Source organism: Melospiza melodia, chromosome Z (genome assembly GCF_035770615.1).
Source record: "Melospiza melodia melodia isolate bMelMel2 chromosome Z, bMelMel2.pri, whole genome shotgun sequence".
NCBI lineage: Eukaryota > Metazoa > Chordata > Aves > Passeriformes > Passerellidae > Melospiza > Melospiza melodia.
The window spans coordinates 521641-544360 of NC_086226.1; the positions used below are offsets into that span (position 1 = coordinate 521641).

A 22720-nucleotide genomic window follows, 5' to 3' on the forward strand; every position below is an offset into this window, starting at 1 on the left:
TGGTCTCACCCCGCAGGAACAGAGGCTGCAGCTGGCTGCTCTGAGCTCCTTCTCCCCAGCCAAGAGCAGCAGAGCTGCAGCAAAGGCAAATCCTTTTGGTGTTTGTGAGTTTTATCTGCTCTGGGGCTGGGCTTTGCTCTCCTCCAGCAGCAGATGAAGGACCCCAGGGCACCCTGTGCCAGCCCTGCCCTGGCACTGCTCTGCTGGCACAGGAGGAGGCAGGAAAAAGGGGCAGGGGGCCAGAGCCTCCCAGGACAATGACATATCTTCAAAGCCACCCAAAAGGAGCTGGTATTTTGAGCTTGGTTTTGATCCCCACCCACTAACCAAGCACCCTGGGGATTATTGAGAGATTTCATTGGGCTGGGAGGCAGAGAACAAGGGATGCACACAGCGTGTGCCCAGCCTGTGGTGTGACAAACCCCTCCTCTGGTCACCAAATCACCTCAAATCACCCCAAATGAATCACCTCTGGTCTGCACCTGCTGGGGGCTCGCAGGATCCAGCCCGGGGAGGCTCGTGTGTGGCTGCTCTGCTCAGCTCACCCAGACAGAGGACACATCCATCACATCCCAGGGCTACTTCTGCCCCTGCCTTACCACAAAACGAGCTTAAAGCACCACCTTGGAAACCTCAGTGGTGCCAGGCAATGTCACTTATACCCTGGGATCCACAAAGAGCAAAAAGGAACCCAGGCTGGGGCTGAGAGAGGGGTCAAGCACAGCGTGAAGAGCCAGAAACGCTTGGCAGCTGTGCTGGGTGGCCAGGGCAGCTCAACAGGCAGCTCTTGTTTTGCTGTTTGACCTGAGGAGTGAGAGACGGCAGCACCTCCCAGCAAGATCAGACAATGCCCTGCCCCTAGAACGTATCCCAAGGAAGCACCAGGAGCAGACAGGTTAAAGGCACAATTTTCACAGCTGAAACCTCTGGACTGGAAAGCTTTGGAGAAATTGAGGAAGAAAATAAGGAAGGAAAGGGAGGCAATTTAAATGATCTCCTCTGAAGGGTACTGACTGCTTATTTTTAAGCTTCCACAAAAGAATTATGGAAGCTGTGAGCAGGAGTGGGGAGGCAGCAGCAGAGCAGCTGCAGCTGAGGCTGTGGAGCTCAGTGGTGCCGAGATACCCGAGAGGGAAACCTCCTCCTGCTCCGTTATTAATGGGGCTGGTTATTTATTTACACAACTCTGCGAGCAGCTGCTCACCAAATGTGTTAAACCTCATCACCCAGAGAACAGACAGGCACGAGAGACAGCCCAGGGGAGCTGTGCTGTGCCGTGCTGGGCTGGGCTGGGCTGGACTGTGCTGTGCTGTGCTGTGCTGTGCTGTGCTGTGCTGTGTGTGCTGGGCTGTGCTGGGCTGTGCTGTGCTGTGCTGGGCTGTGCTGTGCTGTGCCGTGCTGGGCTGTGTGTGCTGTGTGTGCTGTGTGTGCTGTGTGTGCTGTGCTGTGCTGTGTGTGCTGTGTGTGCTGTGTGTGCTGTGTGTGCTGTGCTGTGTGTGCTGTGCTGTGTGTGCTGGGCTGTGTGTGCTGTGTGTGCTGTGTGTGCTGTGTGTGTTGTGCTGTGTGTGCTGTGCTGTGTGTGCTGTGTGTGCTGTGCTGTGTGTGCTGTGCTGTGTGTGCTGTGCTGTGTGTGCTGTGTGTGCTGTGTGTGCTGTGTGTGCTGTGCTGTGCTGTGTGTGCTGTGTGTGCTGTGCTGTGTGTGCTGTGTGTGCTGTGTGTGCTGTGTGTGTTGTGCTGTGTGTGCTGTGCTGTGTGTGCTGTGTGTGTTGTGCTGTGTGTGCTGTGTGTGCTGTGCTGTGTGTGCTGTGTGTGCTGTGTGTGCTGTGTGTGCTGTGCTGTGTGTGCTGTGTGTGCTGTGTGTGCTGTGTGTGCTGTGCTGTGTGTGCTGTGCTGTGTGTGCTGTGCTGTGTGTGTTGTGCTGTGTGTGCTGTGTGTGCTGTGCTGTGTGTGCTGTGTGTGCTGTGTGTGCTGTGTGTGCTGTGTGTGCTGTGCTGTGCTGTGTGTGCTGTGTGTGCTGTGCTGTGTGTGCTGTGTGTGCTGGGCTGTGCTGTGCTGTGTGTGCTGTGTGTGCTGTGCTGTGTGTGCTGTGCTGTGTGTGCTGTGTGTGCTGTGTGTGCTGTGCTGTGTGTGCTGTGTGTGCTGTGCTGTGCTGTGCTGTGTGTGCTGTGTGTGCTGTGCTGTGTGTGCTGTGTGTGCTGTGCTGTGTGTGCTGTGTGTGCTGTGTGTGCTGTGTGTGCTGTGCTGTGTGTGCTGTGTGTGCTGTGTGTGCTGTGTGTGCTGTGTGTGCTGTGCTGTGTGTGCTGTGTGTGCTGTGTGTGCTGTGCTGTGTGTGCTGTGTGTGCTGTGTGTGCTGTGTGTGCTGTGCTGTGTGTGCTGTGCTGTGTGTGCTGTGCTGTGCTGGGCTGTGCTGTGTGTGCTGTGTGTGCTGTGTGTGCTGTGTGTGCTGTGTGTGCTGTGCTGTGTGTGCTGTGCTGTGTGTGCTGTGCTGTGCTGTGTGTGCTGTGCTGTGCTGTGCTGTGTGTGCTGTGCTGTGTGTGCTGTGCTGTGTGTGCTGTGTGTGCTGTGTGTGCTGTGCTGTGTGTGCTGTGCTGTGTGTGCTGTATGTGCTGTGTGTGCTGTGTGTGCTGTGTGTGCTGTGCTGTGTGTGCTGTGTGTGCTGTGCTGTGTGTGCTGTGTGTGCTGTGCTGTGCTGTGTGTGCTGTGTGTGCTGTGCTGTGTGTGCTGTGTGTGCTGTGTGTGCTGTGCTGTGCTGTGCTGTGCTGTGTGTGCTGTGCTGTGTGTGCTGTGCTGTGCTGTGTGTGCTGTGCTGTGCGTGCTGTGTGTGCTGTGTGTGCTGTGCTGTGTGTGCTGTGTGTGCTGTGTGTGCTGTGTGTGCTGTGTGTGCTGTGCTGTGTGTGCTGTGCTGTGTGTGCTGTGTGTGCTGTGCTGTGCTGTGTGTGCTGTGCTGTGTGTGCTGTGCTGTGCTGTGCTGTGTGTGCTGTGCTGTGTGTGCTGTGTGTGCTGTGCTGTGTGTGCTGTGCTGTGCTGTGTGTGCTGTGTGTGCTGTGTGTGCTGTGTGTGCTGTGCTGGGCTGTGCTGTGTGTGCTGTGCTGTGTGTGCTGTGTGTGCTGTGCTGTGTGTGCTGTGCTGTGTGTGCTGTGCTGTGTGTGCTGTGTGTGCTGTGTGTGCTGTGTGTGCTGTGCTGTGTGTGCTGTGTGTGCTGTGTGTGCTGTGTGTGCTGTGCTGTGCTGTGCTGTGCTGTGCTGGGCTGTGCTGTGCTGTGTGTGCTGTGTGTGCTGTTCTGTGTGTGCTGTGCTGTGCTGTGTGTGCTGTGCTGTGTGTGCTGTGTGTGCTGTGTGTGCTGTGCTGTGCTGTGCTGTGCTGTGTGTGCTGTGTGTGCTGTGTGTGCTGTGCTGTGCTGTGTGTGCTGTGCTGTGTGTGCTGTGCTGTGCTGTGCTGTGTGTGCTGTGCTGTGTGTGCTGTGTGTGCTGTGCTGTGTGTGCTGTGCTGTGCTGTGTGTGCTGTGTGTGCTGTGTGTGCTGTGTGTGCTGTGCTGGGCTGTGCTGTGTGTGCTGTGCTGTGTGTGCTGTGTGTGCTGTGCTGTGTGTGCTGTGCTGTGTGTGCTGTGCTGTGTGTGCTGTGTGTGCTGTGTGTGCTGTGTGTGCTGTGCTGTGTGTGCTGTGTGTGCTGTGTGTGCTGTGTGTGCTGTGCTGTGCTGTGCTGTGCTGTGCTGGGCTGTGCTGTGCTGTGTGTGCTGTGCTGTGCTGTGCTGTGTGTGCTGTGTGTGCTGTGTGTGCTGTGCTGTGTGTGCTGTGTGTGCTGTGCTGTGCTGTGCTGTGCTGTGTGTGCTGTGCTGTGTGTGCTGTGTGTGCTGTGCTGTGTGTGCTGTGCTGTGCTGTACTGTGTGTGCTGTGCTGTGCTGTGTGTGCTGGGCTGTGCTGTGTGTGCTGTGTGTGCTGTGTGTGCTGTGTGTGCTGTGTGTGCTGTGCTGTGTGTGCTGTGCTCTGTGTGCTGTGCTGTGCTGTGTGTGCTGTGTGTGCTGTGTGTGCTGTGTGTGCTGTGCTGTGTGTGCTGTGCTGTGTGTGCTGTGTGCTGTGCTGTGTGTGCTGTTCTGTGTGTGCTGTGTGTGCTGTGTGTGCTGTGTGTGCTGTGTGTGCTGTGTGTGCTGTGCTGTGTGTGCTGTGTGTGCTGTGTGTGCTGTGCTGTGTGTGCTGTGTGTGCTGTGCTGTGTGTGCTGTGTGTGCTGTGCTGTGTGTGCTGTGCTGTGCTGTGCTGTGTGTGCTGTGTGTGCTGTGCTGTGTGTGCTGTGCTGTGCTGTGTGTGCTGTGCTGTGCTGTGCTGTGTGTGCTGTGTGTGCTGTGCTGTGCTGTGTGTGCTGTGCTGTGCTGTGTGTGCTGTGTGTGCTGTGCTGTGTGTGCTGTGTGTGCTGTGCTGTGTGTGCTGTGTGTGCTGTGCTGTGTGTGCTGTGTGTGCTGTGCTGTGCTGTGTGTGCTGTGCTGTGCTGTGTGTGCTGTGTGTGCTGTGCTGTGTGTGCTGTGTGTGCTGTGCTGTGCTGTGTGTGCTGTGCTGTGTGTGCTGTGTGTGCTGTGTGTGCTGTGCTGTGTGTGCTGTGTGTGCTGTGTGTGCTGTGTGTGCTGTGTGTGCTGTGTGTGCTGTGTGTGCTGTGTGTGCTGTGCTGTGTGTGCTGTGCTGTGCTGTGTGTGCTGTGTGTGCTGTGCTGTGTGTGCTGTGCTGTGCTGTGTGTGCTGTGCTGTGCTGTGTGTGCTGTGCTGTGCTGGGCTGTGCTGTGTGTGCTGGGCTGTGCTGTGTGTGCTGTGTGTGCTGTGCTGTGTGTGCTGTGCTGTGTGTGCTGTGTGTGCTGTGTGTGCTGTGTGTGCTGTGCTGTGCTGTGCTGGGCTGGGCTGGGCTGGGCTGTGCTGTGCTGGGCTGTGCTCGGCTGTGCTGTGTGTGCTGTGTGTGCTGTGCTGGGCTGTGCTGTGCTGTGCTGGGCTGTATTGTGCTGCCCTGCCAGGGCTGCAGCTCCTGCAGCAGGCACAGGGCAGCTGTGCCCCAGCTTGGGAATCAGCACAGCTTACCTCCCAATACAGCATTTTAGGACTCTATTAAATACATATTTTCTTATCAATAGCATCAGAGCTCAGCTTCAAATGCTGCACTGATAACTCCTTGCTGTGCCTGTGTTGTCTTCTCTTCTTGCACATCACTTTTGCAGTGGCAATTCGTGCTTACAGGTAAATCCTAAAGATGGGTGGTGGCATTCATGTCCTCCCTCAAAGGAAAGAAACAGCTTGGAGACAGCAATCACGATCCAAATCCACGGCATGGAGCACAAACCTCCTGGGACAGGGCACGAGCATCTCCCCTCCTCGCACAGGGGAATTCCCTCGGCCGGGCTAGAATGCCTGGGAATGGGTAGCAAGGAAAGGGGAAGGAGAACAGGGAATCAACGTGAGACAGAAACCTACCAGCGAAGAGCATCCTCCCGGTCAGCATCTCGGCCAGGATGCAGCCGGCTGCCCACATGTCGATGGCTTTGGTGTAGTTGTTGGGAGACAGCAGGAGGCGCGGGGAGCGGTACCACTTGGTCACCAGGCCTTCGGAGAGGTACCCCTGGAACGGCAGGGACAGGGATCAGGACAGGGATCAGGACAGGAACAGAGCTCCTCCAGTGTGAACAGGGACAGGGAGCAGGACAGGGAACAGGACAGGAACAGAGCTCCTTCAGCCCGGGCAGGGACGGGGATCAGGACAGGGAACAGGACAGGAACAGAGCTCCTCCAGTGTGGGCAGGGACAGGGAGCAGGACGGGGAACAGAGCTCCTCCAGCCTGGGCAGAGACAGGGAGCAGCACAGGGAGCAGGACAGGAAGAGAGCTCCTCCAGCCTGGGCAGGGACAGGGATCAGGACAGGGAACAGGCAGCAGAGAGGGCTCAGGACAGGAACAGGCAGCAGAGCTCCTCTGCCTGTCCTGGTCCATCCCGGCTGCAGCCCCACCTCAGGCATCCTGCCGCCATGCCCTCCTGCTGCTGTGGCTGGCTGGAGCTGCCTGCCCCTCGGCAAAGAGGGATCTGGGTCACACCAGGGGGGACAGAGGCACCCCAGGGCTCCGCCAGGGAGGGCACTCGCTGTTTGTCACTGCTTGTCACCATGGTACTGCAGCACCGCCGGCCAAGGACAGATGGCTCCGGCAGCACAGACCTGCGGATCACACCTGCCCGAGGCACTCCAGGTCAGCGCTGGAGGGCTTGGATGTATCCCGCAGATCCCAGTCCCTCTTCACGAGAGACCTTGCCCAGGAGAACACAAGGGTCAGGGAGGATTGCTGGCACGGCGTGGAAGGAAAGCCTCCCGCACCAGCGGCTGCGTGCTTGCGGAGCAGAGCTGCCAAGGGCTCTCAGCCAAGGCTCCTAAAACAGGATCCCATGGGAAACGTGGGAATGCCCTTCTGGGAACACCTAGCTGAGGCAGGGATGGGAAACCCTGCTCTTCCTGCCTGAGCCTGACTGAGCCTTGGCCAACAAATCACCTGTGTCCCCTGTCACAGGCTGCTGGGGGCTGGCATGGCCAGGGCAGCTCCTCGCCCCATCCCAGTGAGGATGATGAGGGGCAGCTCCTCACCCCAGCCCCACTCTGTCACGCTGAGGATGATGAAGGGCAGCTCCTCACCCCACCCCGCTGTGCTCACACTGAGGATGATGAAGGGCAGCTCCTCAGCCCATCCCACTGTGCTCACACTGAGGATGATGAAGGGCAGCTCCTCACCCCAGCCCCACTCTGTCACACTGAGGATGATGAAGGACAGCTCCTCACCCCATCCCACTGTGCTCACACTGAGGATGATGAAGGGCAGCTCCTCACCCCATCCCACTGTGCTGGCAGTGAGGATGATGAGGGGCAGCTCCTCAGCCCATCCCACTGTGCTCACACTGAGGATGATGAGGGGCAGCTCCTCACCCCATCCCACTGTGCTCACACTGAGGATGATGAGGGGCAGCTCCTCAGCCCATCCCACTGTGCTCACACTGAGGATGATGAGGGGCAGCTCCTCACCCCAGCCCCACTCTGTCACACTGAGGATGATGAGGGGCAGCTCCTCACCCCACCCCGCTGTGCTCACACTGAGGATGATGAGGGGCAGCTCCTCACCCCACCCCACTGTGCTCACACTGAGGATGATGAAGGGCAGCTCCTCACCCCAGCCCCACTCTGTCACGCTGAGGATGTCATTTGGGATGCTTTACCTGGTTCCACAGAAGCTCTCAGCATTTTCTGTGGGACAAAGGCCATCACCTCCCTGCAGCAGGGCCCTCCTGCTCCTGAGCCCACCAGCAGATCTGTCACCAGAGCCAGGTGCTCACGGCCCTGCTGTGTCCCAGCAGCCTGGGAATGACCCTGGCACCTCCAGGGACCCCTCACTGCCACACAGGCTGGGCATGGATGGTTATTGCACCGGGATAACGTTGGAATATTCATAAGCAGACCTTTCTATATTAAATATAACACATTAACAGAAGGAGTTAGATGGAAATGCAGCAGGAGCAGCAAAATAAAATTAAATTATAAAGCCGAATTGCATTTAAATGCCACAAAGCATTTGGAGAATGTAAAAATGCAATGACAGTGTGAACACAGTTCACATAAAAGTGTATTTGAGAGCTCCATCCCTGCTGATTCAGTTCCAGAGATCATTTTCAGCTGCACTGTAGCTGGAGTGGTGCTGTGCAGCATCTCCTGGGATGCTGTAGGATGCATCTCTCCCCCAAACACGAGAGCAGTGCACACCACAAACACCACGAGGCTGATCACTCATCACACTCCTCCTCTTCCCCCAGCTCCCAAATGTGCGAGTCACCAAGCTTTTAACCATGAAGGGCTTGCTCTTAAAAGAACGTTTTAATTTTGGCCTCCTCGCGGTAAGTTGTAACGGAGACTGATTAGCTGAGAAGTTTCCTTTAATGCTGTTGCATTTCTGCTAATGCTGCTCAATCAGAACCAGCACAAAAGCCCGCAGGCATTATCCCATCAAACCAACACTTCTCAGCTACTGCAATTATTCCCAGCAATGGAGACCATGGTGTTTACTGGAGAATCCCAGGAAAATGAGCTCTGAGGGTAGCGATCCAGGGCAGTTCTTATCTGGAGCCCTCTCCTCCCTCTCCTGGGGAAGGAGTGCCACCCTCCTGGTGGATGTGACACTGCTCATGAGTTTCTCCTCCCTGACAGCAAGGAGGATCCGAGTTCTCGGGGGTGTCTGCACCATGCAGGACGCATGAGCAATACCCTGCAAATATCTCAAAGTCACAACAACCCAAACATTTTCCTCCCCTCACATCTTGGAGAAAATTCCCTGCAAAGCTCGCCAAATGGACACATCTGTGACCTTCCTGCTGCCATGTGAGGCTCCTGGTGGTGGTGGTTCATCCTCACCGTGCTCCCCTCTCCTGCTGCCCTCACCCCAGGTGTGACTGCCATCTCCCTGATCCATCTGCTGGGAAACCTTGGATCGCCCCAGCGCGCCCAGGAAGGACCCACAGGGAGGAGGAACCTGCAGCTGCTCTGCGTCCTTCACTCATGGTCCTTGGAGCTAAAACCCCCAGCACTGAGGTTTCCACCTCATGGATCCCAGCACTGAGTCCCCACCTGATGGACCCCACCATGGAGGTCCTCACCTCGTGCACCCCATCATGAAAGTTCCCACCTCATGCACTCCACCACTGAGGTCCCCACCTCATGCACCCCACCATAGAGGTTCCCACCTCATGGATCCCACCAGTGAGGTCCCCACCTCATGCACCCCACCATTGGGGTCCCCACCTTGTGGACCCACCACTGAGGTCCCCATCTCATGAACCCCAGCATGGAGGTCCCCATCTCACGGACCCCAGCACTGAGGTCCCCACCTCATGCACCCCACCATAGAGGTTCCCACCTCATGGATCCCACCATGAAGGTCCTCACCTCGTAGACCCCACCATTGAGGTCCTCACCTCACACACCCCACCATGGAGGCCCCCATGTCATGGACCCCACCATTGGGGTCCCCACCCTGTGGACCCCAGCATGGAGGTCCCCATCTCATGCACCCCACCAATGAAGTCCCCACCTCATGGACCCCACCAATGAGGTCCCCTCCTTGTCGACCCCTAGCACTGAGGTCCCCTCCTCATGGATCCCACCATGGAGGTCCTCACCTCGTGCATCCCATCATGAAAGTCCGCACCTCACGGACCCCAGCATTGAGGTCCCCACCTCATAGACTCCACCACTGAGGTCCCCACCTTGTGGACCCCACCATGGAGGTCCCCACCATGTGCACCCCACCACTGATGCCCCCACCACTGAGTTCCCCACCTGATGGACCCACCATGGAGGTATGCACCTCACGGACCCCACCACGGAGGTCTCCACCTGATGGACCCCAGCACTGCCTCCTGGGGCATTCCACACCAGGCTCTGCGTTATCGCTCCCCTTCCTCAGGTGGGGAACACAGGGAGGAGCAATTGGAGGTTTGGGAATCCAGACTTTTCCGACCTGGCTCGAGGTCCTGCCATGGGCAGCACAGCCTCGAGCAGCTGATAGAGCCCCAGCACCTTCCCCTGGCTAAAACCTGGGCTAGATCCCTCGGTGTTTCAGAGGATACCAAGCTCCTGTCCTGCTGCCTGGAGGAAGGCACTGCCGTGCCCTGGACTAAGAGGCGCTATCATCTCTGAATGATGGATGGATGGATGGATGGATGGATGGATGGATGGATGGATGGATGGATGGATGGATGGGGGATGGATGGATGGATGGATGATGGATGGATGGATGATGGATGGATGATGGATGGATGGATGGATGGATGGATGGAGGGATGGATGGATGGATGGATGGATGGATGATGGATGGATGGATGGATGATGGATGGATGAATGGATGGATGATGGATGGAGAAATGGCACGGCAGCTCTGGGATGCAGGACCATGAAGTCACTGCCATGGGACCTGAGCAGGGACTCAGCCCCAGCCTGAGGGGCCAGGCTGGGGAGCCCAGGCTGTGCTGAGGCTCCAGCACAAGGATTTCACTGTTTATGCAGATTCAACCTGACAGAACGACCGAGAGCCGAAGCATATTAATTAGTTCTAATTAAGATGGAACATACATCTTTGTGACAATATTCTGTGGATTCAGCACTGAAGAATCTCTTTAAGAAGAAAGATAATGGAGTTAATTGAAAAATGGAAGGAGTTTCAAGCCTAAGCCCTTCCATGCTATATTTTGGTTTTTTCCTTGCGATTTTCAAGTATCTTTTTCCTGCTTCTCCTCTTGTCCCCCTGCATGTGTGGCAACAGCTCAGGCAATCTATAAAGGTGATGAATTCACTACAGGTAGGATAAGCATCAAGTGGTCTCTACGAGCGCAGCAAGGGAACTGGAAAGCAAAGGGAAATGGATGTTTTGTCAAATTCTTTACACAACACATATTTTAAACACCAGAAGGAGAAACAATTCTGGGCAGGTGCGGGTGCACCCAGTGTGGCCCTGGGGACAGCACACTGAACCCGCCCTCCAGGGCACAGCAGGGCAGCACATGGGGGGCACAGAGCTGCTGGTGATGCACAGCCACCTCCATCCACCCCTGGTGCTCCACAGCCACCTTCATCCAACCCCGGTGATCCACAGCCACCTCCATCCAACCCCGGTGCTCCACAGCCACCTCCATCCACCCCTGGGGCTCCAGGATCACCTCCATCCACCCCCGGGGCTCCACAGCCACCTCCATCCAACCCCGGGGCTCCACAACCACCTCCATCCACTCCCAGGGCTCCACAGCCACCTCCATCCACCCCCGGGGCTCCACAACCACCTCCATCCAACCCCGGGGCTCCACAACCACCTCCATCCAACCCCGGGGCTCCACAACCACCTCCATCCACTCCCAGGGCTCCACAGCCACCTCCATCCACCCCCGGGGCTCCACAACCACCTCCATCCAACCCCGGTGCTCCACAGCCACCTCCATCCACCCCTGGGGCTCCAGGATCACCTCCATCCACCCCCGGGGCTCCACAGCCACCTCCATCCAACCCCGGGGCTCCACAGCCACCTCCATCCACCCCTGGGGCTCCACAACCACCTCCATCCAACCCCGGGGCTCCACAGCCACCTCCATCCACCCCTGGGGCTCCAGGATCACCTCCATCCAACCCCAGGACTCCAGGATCACCTCCATCCACCCCTGGGGCTCCACAGCCACCTCCATCCACCCCTGGGGCTCCAGGATCACCTCCATCCAACCCCAGGGCTCCAGGATCACCTCCATCCACTCCCAGGGCTCCACCCAGAGCTGAAGGAATCCAGGAACCGTGGGAGTTCAGGATTCACCTGCTGCAAACTGAGCATCCCCCACGCCACAGCCCAGGGATTCTACAGGTGTGTTCCACACCAGAATCCGCCTTCCTGCAGCCAGAAATCTGCAGAGGTGCAGACCAGGTGCTCTCAAGCTGGAGATCCATCAAGATCCAAGCACAGCCTGTGCCTCCAGCCACAAACACGGTGGGGATTTCTGCTGCTGCACCCGTGGGTGCCGGATCAGCTCCTGGTGCAGAAGGGGGGCTCAAAATAGCAACAAGCCCAAGCTTTTGGAATAATCCAGGAGCAGCAGCAAGCATCTGCCTGCTCACAGCAGGGTTTTTAACCTCATTTTATAAAATGCAGGTCGGGCAGCTCTAGGAGGGGCTGTGGGAGATGCTGGGTTTGTGGGAATGTTGCTCCACAGGAGAACAGCAGATGGGCTGTGGTTCGTGCCACAGCAAGGTGACAGCTCTGTTTTGGGAGGGCAGAGGGCGTTCATCCAGGATCATGGGGCTCATCACAGGCAAGGGCAGGACAAACGAGCTGGGCTCACAGCAGGGAGGTCAGGAGGGTGGCCGCACAGGCTGGACACGGAGGGTGGTCCTGGCCACAGGTGCACACAGCCCCACAGCCTCAGCTCCTCTGAACTCCTCCCCACCACCCGAACTGGGAATTCTGTCTTTCCACTGGATGGACTGGAAGCTATTATGCTTGTGCTGAATGGCAAGTACGGAACTAAAGGAGGACTTCAAAGCTTTGAGGATGGTCTGTGAAGTATTTCCCACAGTAACTCCCCCAAAAGGGCTGACACGCCTCCATGGGGTGGAGTTTCTGCTAGTAAATGGTGTAATGAATGCTGCCGACAGGCAGAGGGCGAGCAGGTCCTTTGGGAGCACCGTGCTGACGTCCCCAGGTGCTTTTGGGCACTCAGAAGGGACAATCTCTCTTGCACAACACAGGGAGGGTGAGGGTTGTTTTGGTCCATGGCCGTGTCAGCCAGGGATGACGAGTCTCTGTGTCCCTGTCAGCAGGAATGTTCTGTCCTTCCCAAACAGGACCAACCCGGTGCTGGGGATCCAACTCCCCATGCGGGATGCACTGCTGGGGATGGGCCTGCCCTGCAAAACATTGATAAGCCTGCCCTACAAAGCATTAATTATTTTACACTCCTGACCTCCACTAGCTGTTCGTGCCAATATTTAATGTGTGACTCTGCTGTGTCCCTGCTATGCCACGAGCCGAGGGAGCTCAGGAGGGGAGAGCAGAGATAGAGCATCTCCCTTGTACAGCTCTGCCCTGCCAGACCGGGAACAGAGGGATCTGAGCTAGCCTGGAGAGCCCAGGGAGATTATCCAGGCAGGAATGGTGGGGATGGATGGGTGGATGGATGGATGGATGGATGGATGGATGGATGGATGGATGGATGGATGGATGGATGGATGGATGGATGGATGGATGGATGAGGGATGGATGGATGGATGGATGGATGGATGGATGGATGGATGGATGGATGGATGGATGAGGGATGGATGGATGGATGGATGGATGGATGGATGGATGGATGGATGGATGGAGGGATGGAGGGATGGATGGATGATGGATGGATGGATGGATGGATGGATGGATGGATGGATGGATGGATGGATGGATGGATGGATGGATGGATGGATGGACGGACAGATGGATGGATGGATGGATGGATGGATGGATGGATGGATGGATGGATGGATGGATGGATGGATGGATGGATGGATGGATGGATGATGGATGGATGATGGATGGATGATGGATGGATGGATGGATGGATGGATGGATGGATGGATGGATGGATGGATGGATGGATGGACGGATGGATGGATGGGAGATGGGCAGCAGTCCCAGGAGCCTCTGCAGATGCACAGGCTGGGACAGACAGAGTTTCAGACACAGAGATGCTACTGTCCCCTTACTTCTCTTTACACGAAGAAAGGTACGAGCAGCAAAAACAGACAAATGGTGGGAAAGAGAGAGCCAAAGCTGCTCTGCTTCACATCTGGGGAGGGCAGCCCCTCAGTGTGCCTCAGGGCATCCCCCGGGGCTGGGGAGCTCTCCCCTTCCACCACGTTATTCCAGCTCAGCATCCCCAGGGCTGGGGAGCTCTCCCAATCATCTATTCCCAGTTCAGCATCCCCCAGGGCTGGGGAACTCTCCCCTTCCACCATGTTATCCCAGCTCAATATCCCCCAGGGCTGGGCAGCTCTCCCCTTCCACCACCTTATCCCAGTTCAGCATTTCCCAGGGCTGGGGAGCTCTCCCAACCATGTATTCCCAATTCAGCATCCTCCAGGACTGGGGAGCTCTCCCCTTCCACCACATTATCCCAACTCAGCATCCCTGGGGTTGGGGAGCTCTCCTCACCACATTATCCCAGTCCAGCATCCCCAGGGCTGGGGAGCTCTCCCCACCACATTATCCCAATCCAGCATCCCCGGGGCTGGGGAGCTCTCCCTTTCCCACCACGTTATCCCAACTCAGTGTCTGGCTGAGCAAAGTCACATAAACAAGACACCCTGCCAGGCAAGGGCTCTTTGTCAGGTGGTATGTGTATTCCAGGCTGTGTTTAAAATTCTGCTCACAATCCAGCGTGGCTCCTATTTGCCATTTTAACACTCAGCAAGGCAGTTTGGGGTTTGAGAAACATCAGGTCAGAAGAGATGTGACCTTTGAGACAAATAAGACCACAACCTGCAATTGTTTGTGTTAGCAGAGCCCTGCCATTAGTGTAAGCGTATTCCAGACACACAAAACATGCTAAGAGGAAAAAAATCCATGTGCTCAAGACAACAAGGAGCTCTCAGGAAAGGCTCTCAGGAAACCATGAGGACAGAGCTGGTTTAGACAGAGGTTTGGATCTGCTGGGCCTTTGGGGTGGTTAACTGCCCAAAGAGTGCAGATTGCCCTCAGGCAGGGCTGTGAGGGTCCCTGCTTTGCTCAGGCCGATGCCTTGGGGTGCCTGCCTGGAACAGAGGCTAGGCAAGACTGAGAGAATAAAGTGGGGGTTTATTAAAGGCCCTCCCAGAGGCCTCACCCAAGGTGGATGAGGGTGACATCATGGTTTTTCACACAATTATAAGTTTTGTCTATTTACATATCAGGGGTTAATCCCACAATTACAGCTTCAGGTAATGAAGTCACACACCCCCAGTTTGCTCCCCTCCCCCAGTTTACTTTTGTTTGTACTTTTCAGGCCCTGAGCCTGTAGGGCATCCTTGGATCTCAGGGCAGAGGGATTGTTCTGCCTGCCCAAAATGTGAAGCCAGCACCTAACACTGTATGGAGTTTAGAGCAATGCACTAAAGCAGTATAGGATTTGAAAAATATAAAAGATAAAATCCTGGGGCATCAGGGGGGCCCCGGGGTGGAGGCCCCAGAGCCTCAGACTCGGGATGCTCCACTGCTCTGCCTCCTGCTGCTGCCTCCTGCCAGAGCACGGAGCTCATCAATCTGAGGAAACCTTGTGGGAGAGAGGAGCTTGAAAGAGAAGCAGCGAAGGAATTGATTTCTCTGAGCCATTTCTGAAGCGCTGGACATCAAAGGCAGGGCTGACCCACACCCCATCCTGCTGCAGCCCGGCCTCTGTGGGCCCTGGCACACCCAGCCCTGCCACTGCAGGGATCCCCAAGAGCTGACATTATTGCTGCTCCCTGAGCAGCATCCAGCTTGCTCTGCACACTCAGATGGGCTTCTTTGCACTGATGCTCCAGCCTCCCACCCGTGAGGAACTGGAGATGCAGTGGCATCTGGCAGAGTTAAACACCAACACGGAGCTGCAGCCCTTGACAGCTCCTTCCACTGCACTGGCTGCTATTGAGGCAACAGGGAATTGCTTAGAAATAACAATAATTCTGCAGCAGACACAAACAGATGACTCCTACCCTGATCCCACAGTCCTTGACAGCACCATGTTCCTTAAATCAGAGACTTCCTGTGTTCATGTAGCCTGCCTCCTTTGCAGGAGTTTTCTCCGGGAGTTACCTGACTTTAAACAAACAAATCACACATTTGAAGCGCCGGGAGCCTCTTCCTGAGCTGGGCCATAAATAATGAGTGAGGAAGGGAGCACAGAAAGGGCAGGCAGAATGAGAGGGACTCTGAGCTTGCTTCCTGCAGCCTCATTCCTTCTCCCCAGGCTCTGTTTCTCCCCACAGCCCAGACTGATATCCAGAATAAATCAGCTCAGGATCACAGGATTGTCTTTTTGCCATTCTCTGCTGCCTCCCCTTCCACACCTCCCATCCCAGAGCGACGGGCAGGAGCCCACTGGGAACTGCAAAGTGCATTTAAACCTGTTAAATCTGCTGTACAACAACAGATCCATGGGGCCCACGGACACATCCAGCTCTAGAAAACAGATTCTGTCTCATCTCACCACACCACACAGTGGCTTTAACCAGAATCCAGCTGCAGACCACACCGTGGTTTTGTGTTCTCCCAGGCTGATGGAGGCTCCCCCACGTTCCTGCACTGGTCAGGAGCTCCAGCCTGGAGGGCAACCTGCCCTTCACATCTGCAGCTCTGTTCAGGATCCACAGGCACCAGGGCTGTGTGTCACAGAGCCTTCTCACCCCTTATCCCTCCCTCCCTCCCTTGCACACTGTCAGCACTGCCCCGGCTGCTCATGTTATTGTTCCTCCCTGATACACTGAGTGCCAAACAGCAGAGAACTCCGTGTGTCATTTGGATCCAGACCTCAGATAAAGGGTTTGGCTGAGCCTCAAAGACCCACTGCTCTCCCTCTATGTTAAATGAATGTAATTCAAAGGAAATTGGGTTTTTGAGAAGCTGGTTGGTACTGAAGCGAGGACAGAGCCCAGCAGAGTGGGGGTGGACGTGCCAGGTCCCCTCTCCGTGTGCTCCCACCAGCTTGTGCTTTTCAGCAGCAGCAGAGCAAGAAACACAGAGCTTAGTCACTTGGGTAAAGCAAGCAAACACACGCCTCCCCACAGTCCACTGCTGAGACAGAGCAAAGTACCTGAGCTTGTGTTTGATACACACAGAATAATGCAATGCAAGGCAGCTGAGGGCACCCAAACCCTTCCTGTGCCCTCTTCGCAGAGCCCTGGGCACTCTGGCAGAGCTCAGCACATGGTCTGTGTCCAGAAAACACAGAATGCCAGGCTGGACAGGTCTCTGAGCAACCCCTTCCAGTGGAAGGTGTCCCTGCTCATTGCTGGGGGTTGGACTGAATGAGTTTTAAAAGTCCCTTCCCACCCAAACTGTGACTCCCTGGACACGTGTCATGGCTCAGGGCAGAGTGGCCAGCAGCAGTGATCACCCAGCAGGCCTCACAGCTGCCCAAGGAGGCTCCAGGACCAGTTCCCCTGGAGGATCCAACACAGCCCAGCCATGTCACCCCACAGGTGCTGCCCCCTGCCCTGGCCAGCCCTGCGCTGCCCACCTTGTGCGAGTAGTGCTGATCCACGATCCTGGCCAGGCCGAAGTCGCCGATCTTCAGCACCAGGTCCTCAGTGCTGATGAAGATGTTGGCCGGCTTGAGGTCGCGGTGCAGCACGTTGGCCGAGTGGATGTACTTGAGCCCGCGCAGCAGCTGGTACATGAAGAGCTTGGCGTGCTCCTCGGCCAGCTTGCCCTGCTCCAGCAGCCGCGCCAGGTCCGTCTCCATGTACTCCTGCACGATGTACACCACGTTGAACTTGAAGAAGTCGCCGCGCAGGCGGGCGCCCTTGGGGCCCAGCACCTCGTAGACCTTGACGATGTTGTCGTGCTCGAGGCGGCGGATGATCTTGATCTCACGGAAGGCGTGCTTCACGCTGCGCGCGTCGCCCAGCGTCAGCTTCTTGACGGCCACCTTGCGGCAGCTGCGGCTGTCCAGCGCCGACAGCACCAGCCCGTTGGCCCCGAAGCCCAGCGGGCGGAAGTTGACGAAGCGGCAGCCCAGGTCGTAGCCGTACATGCTGGCCAGGCAGTCGCACTTCTCGGCCATCGCGCTCCTCCCGCTCCTCTGCCCCTGTCACTGGAAAAGCCGGGAATGCCCCAGGGGCTCCGGGTTGGAAACGCGGCTTTGGGAGACCAGGCGCCTCATGGTTACCCACTGGAGACCGGGGAGGGGGCTCGCTCTGAGCCCGGTGCTTCAGCACGACACAGGGTGGAAATAAACCTGAGGACACAGAGAGAGAGAGAGAATGAAATATTTTAAACGGGTTGAGAAATCAGTGGACTTTCCAAGAGGGCTTGCTCTGAGCTTCAAAATGACACAAGGAGGAAATAAACCTCAGGGCACAAACAGACGGAGAAATGAAATGTTTTAAATGGGGTGAGAAGTCAATGGACTTTCCAAGGGGGTCAGAAATCAACAGACTTTCCAAGGGGGCTCCCTCTGAGCCCAGCGCTTCAGCACAACACAGGGTGGAAATAAACCTGGCCTGGTGCTTCAACACAACACAGGGTGGAAATAAACCTGAGGACACACACAGACGGAGAAATAAAATTGTGGATTCCATGGGACAGAGAGAGAGAAACGGCAAAAGTGTTTCTCACAGCGGCTTGTGAGGAAGATGTGATAACCTGTTGACTATAAACAATTTGCAGGTGGTGTTTTTCTACTTTATTTTTCTGTTCCTCTCAAGGACAGCGTGCAAGAAAGATAATTCTGTTAGTTAGCCAACATCCTGCCTCTCGCCTGTTCCTGCCTTGACCCTGGTGCACGGATGACATAAAATGTTTTAAACTGGGTGAGAAATCAACAGACTTTCTAAGAGGACTCGCTCTGAGTCTGGCGCTTCAGCACAACACAGGGTGGAAATAAACCTGAGGATGAAATAAAATACAGACGGAGAAATAAAATGTTTTAAACAGGCTGAGAAATCAATGCCTTTCCAAGCAGCATAGAGAAGCACAGCCCAGAGATGTCTATCAAAGCAGAAGGGCTTTTTTTCTTGAGATTAAAAAATTATCACTGCTACATTTTTCAGCCCCTGCCTCGCTTCCTTTCCACAGCATCCTGAGACAATGCTGAAGGGCAGGGCTGGTGGCACTGCCCCGTGTCCCCTGCTGTCCCAGCACCAGGACAGGCTGTGGGGCAGAGCCTGAGTGCCCCACGGCCCTGCCCTGCCCCACACCTGCCAGAGGAGAGGAGAGGAGAGGAGAGGAGAGGAGAGGAGAGGAGAGGAGAGGAGAGGAGAGGAGAGGAGAGGAGAGGAGAGGAGAGGAGAGGAGAGGAGAGGAGAGGAGAGGAGAGGAGAGGAGAGGAGAGGAGAGGAGAGGAGAGGAGAGGAGAGGAGAGGAGAGGAGAGGAGAGGAGAGGAGAGGAGAGGAGAGGAGAGGAGAGGAGAGGAGAGGAGAGGAGAGGAGAGGAGAGGAGAGGAGAGGATCTATTTGATGCCGGTGCTGCCCGTGCCTTGCCCACGTAACAGCTTACTGAAGGCTGATCATGAGCGAAACTGTGACCTTTCAGAGGATCATCAGTTATCCCCTCCCAAGGCACGCAGCACCACCAGCATTTTTCAGCTGCTTAATTTTCCCTTTTCCATTTGTAAGACATAGAGAGCTGTACCTTTTCCCCCTTTGCCCCATTTTTTTTCTTTTAAAGGATTTTCTTGAAAACATTACGGAGCAATTTGCAGTGGCTGTACAGCGTGTTGCATCAGTGATTGCCCAGGTAAAGCACACAGCAAAACCAGCAGAGAAACGAGGGTGCAAACCCTCCCTGACAGGCAGCTGAGAGAGCCACGGAGCTTTCCAGGGTATAGCAACCAGAGTTATACCCTTTCCAGGGCATAACAACCAGAGCTGCTCAGGCAAAAAGGATTTTTGCAAAAGTGTCACGGACACTTCAGAAGTGTCCGTGAGGATGTGGCACCCCCTGAATTTGGGTCGCACAGCAAATGCTGGCAGCAGCCCCAGGATGCCATCCTGGGCTCCCTGAAATTACAGCTGACCAGGTAAATATACATATTTACATATGAAGGATATAAAGTTTGTATTCTCCCCCACTAAGGCATTAAGAACCTGTAACTAGTGCGTGTGGACCCAAGAGCAGCTGGGTGAGCAGTGGCAGCAGGCTGAGCCATCTCCGGAGCCCAGATCCCAGATCGCAGAGCTCCCTGGAGCCCAGGCCCAGATCCCAGAGCTCTCTGGAGCCCAGATCCCGGAGCTCCCTGGAGCCCAGGCCCAGATCCCAGAGCTCTCTGGAGCCCAGATCCCGGAGCTCCCTGGAGCCCAGGCCCAGATCCCAGAGCTCTCTGGAGCCCAGATCCCAGAGCTCCCTGGAGCCCAGGCCCAGATCCCAGAGCTCTCTGGAGCCCAGATCCCAGAGCTCCCTGGAGCCCAGGCCCAGATCCCAGAGCTCTCTGGAGCCCAGATCCCAGAGCTCCCTGGAGCCCAGGCCCAGATCCCAGAGCTCTCTGGAGCCCAGATCCCAGAGCTCTCTGGAGCCCAGATCCCAGAGCTCCCTGGAGCCCAGGCCCAGATCCCAGAGCTCTCTGGAGCTCAGATCCCAGATCCCAGATCTCTCTGGAGCTCAGATCCCAGAGCTCTCTGGAGCCCAGGCCCAGATCCCAGATCCCAGATCCCAGAGCTCTCTGGAGCCCAGGCCCAGATCCCAGATCCCAGAGCTCTCTGGAGCCCAGGCCCAGATCCCAGAGCTTTCTGGAGCCCAGGCCCAGATCCCAGATCTCAGATCCCAGAGCTCTCTGGAGCCCAGGGCCAGCCCCCAGAGCTCTCTGGAGCTCAGATCCCAGATCCCAGATCTCTCTGGAGCTCAGATCCCAGAGCTCTCTGGAGCCCAGGCCCAGCTCCCAGAGCTCTCTGGAGCTCAGCTCCCAGCTCCCACATCCCAGAGCTCTCTGCCCTTGGGCTGTGCCCACAGCTCCCTGAGCAGCCCCAGAGGAGTCCCTCAGGAGCTTCAGGGGCTCAGGAAGGAGCTGCTGGCAGCTCGGAGGGGCAGAGCCTCGTCTCTGTGGGCAAAACACTGCTGGGCCCAGGGTGTGCCCCAGCCAGAGGAGCCCAGTGCTGGGCATCTCCCTGACAGTGTCCTTGTCTGGCGGCAGGTGGCCGTGCAGAGGAGACCATGGCCAAGGGACCATTTCTCACAGCTGCTCCAGCTGGGGAATGACAGCTCAGGGACCTCAAAGCACTTCAGTTTCCCACTGTGGTTTTCACCTCATTTGGGAGCAGAACGGAACAAAAGGTCTGAAGCAGGAGGGAACAGCCAGGCTGATCCTCCCAGATATCAGCACAGGGTTCTCAGTGCACTCAGTCTCCCTGAGGCTGTTGGTGAGTCTAGAGGAGCAAGGACACTTCTCCTGCCCGAGCCTGGCCCCCATCCTGCCCTCAACACCCCTGACCCCTTGATGCACCCCATTTTCACCCTTGTGCCACCCCCTGAGGGTCCTTCCAGGCCAGGGGGACCTGTGGGACCACCCGGCTGCACAGGGGCCATGACCTTGCACAGGGAGGCCCCAGGTTACCCGCTGGGCCCAGCACTGCACAGAGGAGGAACACTGAAATAAATAAAATAAAATAAAATAAAATAAAATAAAATAAAATAAAATAAAATAAAATAAAATAAAATAAAATAAAATAAAATAAAATAAAATAAAATAAAACAATTAAAATGAAAAAATAGCATAAAATAATAATTTAAATGAAATAAATTTTAAAAATTTATAAAGTAAATTAAAATAAAAAATAAATTAAACAAAAAATTAAAATAACATAATAATTACAATTAAATTATAAAATAAAATAAAATAAAAATAAAATAAAAAAGTAATAATTAAGACAAAACAAATTAAAATATAATAATTAAAATGAAATAATAAATCAAAATAAAATAAAGTAAAATACAATAAAGTAAAAATTAAAACAAACCCAAAACCAAAATAGAAATAAAAATTAAAAAAAATCATTAAAATGAAATAATAGTATAAAATAATAGTTAAATTAAATTAAAATAAAATAAATAATGTAAATTAAAACAAAAGAAATTAAAATAAGATAATAATGAAAATGAAATAGTAAAATAAAAAATTAAAACAAAATAAATAAAAATAAAATAATAATTAAAATCAAATAATAGTACAAAATAATAATTAAAATTAAATAAAGTAAAATAAAACAACTGTGGATCTGCTCGCGTTGTGTTCTTCATGCCAGAACGATGTCTCTGATAGAGCCCCTGATCAGCAGAGCTGCTCCATTGACCTGGCAGAGGGTTCACAGCCTGGTCCTGTGCCCTGTGCTCCCCAGGCAGCACTGCTGGGACCCTCCTGCTCCCTGGCAGAAGTCACCAGGAACAACAAAATAGCAGGGAAAAGACTGAATAAAGAAATAGCAGGGAAAAGATTGAAGGCTGAGCAATCACCCTTTGCTGAGGGCGGATGAGAACGGCGGCGCTGCAGGGCAGCAGCGCTGAGGGGATGAGGGGAGGGAGCCAGCTCGCAGCTGAAGCGAAGGCACAGCAGAGGGAGGATGTGGGCAGGGCAGGGATACCCTCCGAGAGCATCTGCCAGCAGCTACCGAGCCGCTTGGCAAGCGCTGCCTGCTCCTCCAGTCGGGAAACAGAAATAATTACAGCCTCTGTGCAACCCAGCAATTATCCAATGCTGGCTTTGGCATGCAAGGACCGAGCAGGGAGAGCTGCTGGTGCTGTCAGGGAGCGGGGCAGGCACCAGAGGGGCAAACCAGGAGGCAGAACCGGGTGAGGAGCAAGGGGAGGAAGGGAATAGGGACGCGGACAAATCCTGGGGCTCTGCAAGGAAGGAGCAGGAAGGTGCCCCAGTGTGGGGCCCCAGCTGTGAGGCCATGGAAAAGGAGCAGGTGCTGCTGAAGCCACTGGACATGCTGGGGGCTCTGAGGATCACAGCAAGGCTCAAGGGCAGCCTAGGACCCGCTGAGCAATCAGGGGCAGCAGCAACACTGGGGCTTTTCTCCTGCACTGCAGACCTGGGTCTCTGCAGAACTCTCTGGGAGAGAGCCCTATGAGAAAAAAAAACAAATAAAAGTAACCAAAACCAATGAAAGTAACCAAAATCTGCTGATGGCAAGGGGAACTATGTGAAATAGGGCTGGGATTGGTGTGCTTTAATATGGTGCCATGGTGGCTGTGAGAGCCATCTTGGCACCTCACGGTGGTACAACATCCAGCCCACAGCCCCAGCCCCAGCATCAAAACTCAGCCTGAGCCCCAAAACTCAGCCCCAGCACCCAGCCCCAAAACCCAGCCCAAGCCCCAAAACTCAGTCCCAACCCCAAAAACCCAGCCCCAGCCCCAAAACCCAGCTGCCTGCTCAGCTTTCTGCTACTCCAGGCTCATGGTGGTGGGACTGGATGGTCCCGGGGACCCTTTCCATCAAACCCTCTGCTCAGCTCCCTGCCACTCAGTCTCATGGGAAGTGGGGCTGGGTG

At 55.2% G+C, this 22720-nt stretch overlaps 1 protein-coding gene across 2 annotated transcripts in view; it reads right to left on the reverse strand.

The window, feature by feature from the left end:
* MAPK4 (mitogen-activated protein kinase 4) overlaps positions 1-22720 on the reverse strand; it is a 60025-nt gene that overhangs the window by 13924 nt on the left and 23381 nt on the right. For both annotated transcript variants that reach the window (XM_063180274.1, XM_063180273.1), the window contains exons 2-3: positions 16752-17471; positions 5445-5589 (exon numbers count right to left, since the gene is read on the reverse strand). In XM_063180274.1, coding sequence (XP_063036344.1) covers positions 5445-5589; positions 16752-17297 — 691 coding nt within the window. In that variant the 5' untranslated portion in view covers positions 17298-17471. The remainder of the gene's footprint in view (positions 1-5444; positions 5590-16751; positions 17472-22720) is intronic.